Genomic DNA, 6,000 nt, shown 5'->3' with positions numbered 1-6,000 from the left:
TTTGGCTTAGTTTTTCAGATCTTTGCTGTGGAGGGATGGTGTGGTGCTTCTCAAAATGTGTATAAATTTTTGAATGAGAAATTAACTTGAGCTGTAAACTTTCACCTTCCTCAGCACATTGACTTTTCATCCTCATTCTTATTGCATTATGGTCACAAGATGGCTGACGGGTGCTTCAAGCATCTTTTCCCCTATGCTGTAATCACAAGCAATAAGGAAAGGAATAGGGCTATGCCAGCCAGCTCACCTCATATTCCATGTGTCTTCTTAATCCAGGACTGGATGGCGATGACTTCCTGGCAGTGGGTCTGCAGAACGGCAGTGTGGTTTACAGCTATAACCTGGGATCTGGCATAGCAAGTATCAGGAGCAAGCCCCTTGATCTGAGCCTTGGAATACACACAGTCCATCTGGGGAGGTTCTTCCAGATGGGCTGGCTGAAGGTAAAGGGTCATCACAAACTTATTGAGAGACTACTATATTGTAGGATCTGCGCTAAGGTACAGAGGCAAATAGGCCATGCTGCCTACCGTATGAAGCTCCCAGACTAGTGCACAAAATAGAGAAATAGAAGGATAATTGGAATTCAGTGGTGTGGGAATAAATAGCAGCAGCGCCTAATACAGATAAGAGTGGGAGTGAAGCGTTCAGGAAATACCTTCTGGAAAAGATGACATTTAAGCATAGCTTTGAATATGTTACTAGTTGCTATCAAGTAAATTCTGACTCATGCCAATCCCATGTGTGTCAGAGTAGACCTGTGCCCCACAGGGTTTTCAGTGGCTGATTTTTCAGAAGTAGATCTCCAGGCTTCTCTCCCAAGGCACCTTTGGGTGGAATCGAACTTCCAACCTTAAGGTTAGCGGCCAAGCATGTTAACCGATTGCACCACCGAGGTACTCCTTAAATAAATAAGAATTTGGAAAAAGAATAGTGGCCACAGTGTGGGCTTAAGGAAGGCAATTAGTACAGTGTGGCTTTTAAGTGAAGGGGAGCAAAAGATGTAGTTACAGGTAGACAGAATCCACATCATCAAACGGCTTAAATTTCATGCTAAGAAGTTTAAATTTAAAACTACTGAGAAGTTTAAGAACGGGGTAGGGTACCATGGTCAGAGTCCCATTTTTTAATAAATGACTCTTGTGGTTGTATTAAGAATGGATGGGTGTGGGGGCAAGGCTAGATGGAGCCTGGGAACCAGCATGATGCCAACTCCTAATCTTTGAAGAATTGAGATTTTGATTAAAATGCAAAACCACGACTGCTCTAATAATACATCCATGGTAACAAACACCAGCAGAGAAGCAGAGAATTGAGTGGCATGGTTTTTTTTTTTTTTTTTTGGTCCTTCAAAATTCAGGTCATTGTAAATTTTTCATGCCAAGTTAATGTGAAATAACAAAAGAATATCTTAACAGTTCACTGTGGGGAATTAATTCTCTTATTTAATAAGTTTTGATTTTTTTTTTTCCTTTTGAAGGTAGATGATCATAAAAATAAATCTGTCATCTCCCCAGGAAGATTGTTTGGTCTCAACATCATCAGTCTATTTTATGTAGGTGGCTACAGTGAATACATCCCAGATCTCTTACCATATGGAGCTGATTTTAAAAATGGCTTTCAAGGTAAGGCATGGACAGTTTTTGTACTGTATCTACATGTTTCAAATATTTGAGAAAGGACAAAGCTTTTAAAGAGTGTACTTCTAGTTCCAGAAGTCAGCTATCTGTATTGCTCTCTAACCTGACACTATCAAAATTTGCTTTTAATCAGACGTGTTCATTCGTTCGTTGTTTATGGATCACTTACTACATGTTAGGTGCTATATTAGGTGTTTGGGATGCTTCAATGAACAAAATAAAGAACAGTGAACTGTACTTGTGAGTTTACATTTTAGCTGGGGGGAGAGGGTGGCAGGGCAGACAATAAACAATAAATATAATAAATAAGTAAATGATATGATAGTCTAAGGTGATAAAGGGGCCCTGGTGGCACAGTGGATAAAGCACTCAGCTCCTAATCAAAAGGTCAATGGTTCGACCCCATCACGGGCTCCTTGGAAGAAAGATGTGGCAGTCTGCTTCCATAAAGATTTACAGCCTTGGAAACTCTATGGAGCAGTTCTACTTTGGCCTATAGGGTTGCTGTTGTTGTTGTTAGGCGCCCTAGAGTCAGTTCTGACTCATAGCAACCCTATGTACAACAGAACAAAACACTGCCCGGTCCTGCACCATCCTCACAATCATTGTTATGCTTGAGTCCATTGTTGCAACCACTGTGTCAATCCATCTCATTGAGGCTCTTCCTCTTTTTCACCGACCCTGCTGTTTACCAAGCATGATGTCCTTCTCCAGGGACTGATCTCTCCTGATAACTTGTCCAAAGTATACGAGACATTGTTTCACAATCCTTGCTTCTAAGGAGCATTCTGGTTGTACTTCTTCCAAGACAGATTTGTTCGTTCTTTTGGCAGTCCATGATAAATTCAATATTCTTCACCAACACCACAATTCAAAGGCATCAATTCTTCTTCGGTCTTCCTGATTCATTGCCCAGTTTTTGCAAGCATATGAGGTGACTGAAAATACCATGGCTTGGGTCAGGCCACATCCTTCAGTATGGATTACACCACAAGGTTGCTATGAATCCAGAATCTATTCAACAGCTGTGGGTTATAAGGTGATAAAATATATGGAAAAAGAAGGAATAGAGCATGGTATGGGAGGATCAGAAGTGTTGTTTTTTTTAATTTAGGATGTTTTTTAATATAGGGAGAGCAGGGTAGACCTCATGGAGTCATGGTAAAAGTTGGAAACTCCATCTGACTTTGGAATGTACTTGATATAAAAAGGTCAGACACAGACTGCAGCCACCTAGTCCATCCACCAATTTATGCCCCACAGAGGTCACTGCAAGCCAAGAAGATTAAGGGGGAACACTGTGCTTGGGTGAGCAATCTTATTGCCATATTCTCTCTCCCTGTGTTCAAAAAGGAACATAGTCTGGAAACCTCTGGCCTGGGCTTTACCTTCCACAGCCCAGCCTCTGAGCATCCCGGCAGAATGGACACCCTCCGCAGCTCCATCCCAGGCCTGCCTGCCTTCCCTTCCAAATCAGCATTCTCCACCACCCCGTCCCTGCACCAATGACTTAGGGATAAGTGGTGTCTGCTACCATCACCTCTTAAAAAAAGTACATGTGAAGTGGGTGGGGGTGATATAAGGGAAAATAAATTCAACTGTGTCTTAAAAAAATAAAGTAGAAACATAGGATCAGTCGATTCCTACAAAGCTGACTCATAAAGTTAAAAAACCAGGGTGTGCTTTGATTATTATAATGCAGTTGGTGAAAATAAACTGGTGGATCCTAGCCCCAGAGTATTTGATCAAGAGGATGCTTATTATGGTGTCCTCAGCCACTACCCATGACCAGACTACTCATCATTAGAAGCCAAGGAATAGAAACCAGGATGGGATGCACATCCGTGTAAGACAGGAGCTGCCATCAAGTGCCACCTTGGGCCTGGCAGCACTCTCCCCACCCCGTCCACTGACTTCTGCCTCAACATGAATGCAGAAGGTCATGTACTTGAAACATGAAAGCAACACAGCTAACCCAACATAATACAAGGCCAAGTTCCAATGAAATCATTTCATTCCGCTGAGGCTCTCACAGAAACTTTTTCTTTGAATATATAATGAGTGCTGATTCTCAGAAAAGTGTCTTAAAGAACAGTTTTAAGCATATCACAGCACTAGGCAAAATGTAACCGAGAGCTCAACAGTTCTTTCACAGTAAGAGATAATCTGAAAAGGACTGTAAGCACATAACAAATCAATCAGTTTTTAAAAATATTATATTCAAGGGAAGGGGGGAGTAAGCTGTTGAATGTAAAAGGAGCACGCCTTCCGCTTAGTGAAGCAGAGATCCCGTGCAGGTCATCAAAACATTCTGTCATTTATTCACAGACGCAATGCTTACACAAGTACTTTGAATAATGTTTCTGCATTAGAAATTAGAAAATAGTACCGCATCATGGATAAGAGTGTGGACTCTGAAATCCAACGACCTGATTATAAGCCCTCTGCCACCTGCAAGCTCAGGACCCTGGCTAGTCATCTATCTTCTCTTACTATGTAGCTCTGAGAATGAATTAGTGGAGAGAGAACACATATTAGTGTGTGGTTTATAGAGGGTCCTATGTGCTAACTGAAAGGTCGGAGGTTCCAGTCCACCTAGAGGTGTCTTGGAAAAAAAGGCCTGGTGATAGACTTTCAAAAAAGCAGCCATTGAAAACCCAATGGAGCGTAGTTCTACTTGGACATACAAGGGGATGCCATGAGTTGGGGGTCAACTTGATAGCAGCTAACAGCAACAAGGCACCAGGGATGACAGCGGTGTTGGTGGTGGGGAGTGACACAGCTCCAGTCAGACACTTAGTCCCCTTCTCGGCTACACAGACAGTGGTATGAGCACAGGCTCTGGCGTCAGATTGTATTCAGACCCAGGTTCTGCCACCTAGCAGCTAGTGACTTTTAGCCTATTACTTAAACTCTCGGAGCCTCCATTTTCTCCTCTGTAAAATAAAAATACTTACTTTATATGGTTCTAATAAGTGAATCAGTTAAGTAAAATAATTATGTTAAGTGCTTAGCCAAGCAACTAACCCAAAACCAAACCCACTGCAGTCGAGTTGATTCCAACATAGCGACCCTGTAGGACAGAGAAGAACTGCCCCCATAGGGTTTCCAAGGCTGTAAATCTTTATGGAAGCAGACTGCCACATCTTTCTTCTGTGGAGCAGCTAGTGTGTTCGAACCACTAACCTTTTGGTTAGCAGTCAAGCACTTTAACTACTGCACCACCAGCGCTCCTTAAATACTCGATAAATGTTAACTATTACTCCATCCTGTTGTCATAGGATTTGATATTTTCAAATATATTGAAGTCCAGTGCTGCCTGGTTTCCTTTTATGTTACTTCTCCCTTCTATTAGGACTTTCTTCATATCTTGACAATAGAATGAAGAAAGGCATTCACCAAGACCTGGAATTGTCCCCTTGAGGGTGGCAATGACCTTGAGTTCAGCACACACTCAGCTGGCCCTTCTGACAGAAACACTAGGATCGCATACGCATACTCATGAAAGCCTGTCAGCTGCCAGTTAGTGAGGATGGGACTCCTTTGAAGGTCTTCTTGGCAACTGCCACTTAATCTGAGTCTCCAGGACTTTGAAAGCCTCTAATTTTAATACTCATCTCTTGAATTCTTTCTTGGTGTCTATCATCCCTCCATTATAAACTAGCATTTACAAATAACAGCAAATTATATCTAATTATTATCAATTTACCTTAGTAACTAGATTACAACTGTACCCTAATCCCACTGTTCCCAAAAGCTGATCCTTACTGGCTCTGTAAAAATGATATAGGGTATTTCAAATGGAAGCAAGTGGCAGCATTTGGGAAGAATCTAATTGAAATGTCTAAACTGGAAACAAAGCATGCCAGGAACAATTTCTCCCTCTTGCAAAGCTGCATTGACTTGTTCAGGAATGACTGATCTGCCTTTATTCTGAATGAAGTAAAGGAAACAGAATGAATGTGAAAGCCAGCATCACTTGTACTTAAATCATTAGCCACAAAAGATTTATTAGTTTTTGTCCTCGACTTAAAATGATGTGAATAAATACTTGGAATTCTAGAAATCTTAACACTTAACCATGTTGGTTTAAAACTATTTTTATTGCATGTTACTTGGACATAACTAATCTTTTCCTTATGCATTTAATAACTCAAAGTAGGCAGAATCTAATTACTGGGTTCTCCTGTAATTTGTCTTTAGTGATTAAGAAAGGGTGTAGGAAACATATACCTTCTGGAAACAGGTATAAGAAATTGCCTGGCACGTTTGTCTTGCTGTTTCATGTGTCCATGTCCCCACAAACTGAATATTTTAGGGTAGGGGTCAGTTACTACAAATTATTCAGCTACTTATCACA

At 41.2% G+C, this 6,000-nt stretch overlaps 1 protein-coding gene across 1 annotated transcript in view; it reads left to right on the top strand.

The window, feature by feature from the left end:
- Positions 1 to 6,000, top strand: part of EYS (eyes shut homolog) — a 1,981,143-nt gene that overhangs the window by 1,890,132 nt on the left and 85,011 nt on the right. The window contains 2 exon segments of the mRNA XM_012556965.2: positions 277 to 443; positions 1,481 to 1,625. Coding sequence (XP_012412419.2) covers positions 277 to 443; positions 1,481 to 1,625 — 312 coding nt within the window.

Source organism: Trichechus manatus, unplaced genomic scaffold (genome assembly GCF_000243295.1).
Source record: "Trichechus manatus latirostris isolate Lorelei unplaced genomic scaffold, TriManLat1.0 scaffold00083, whole genome shotgun sequence".
Taxonomy (NCBI): Eukaryota; Metazoa; Chordata; class Mammalia; order Sirenia; family Trichechidae; genus Trichechus; species Trichechus manatus.
The sequence above is the reverse complement of the archived record's forward strand: the minus strand, read 5'-3'. Positions and strand labels throughout refer to the sequence as shown.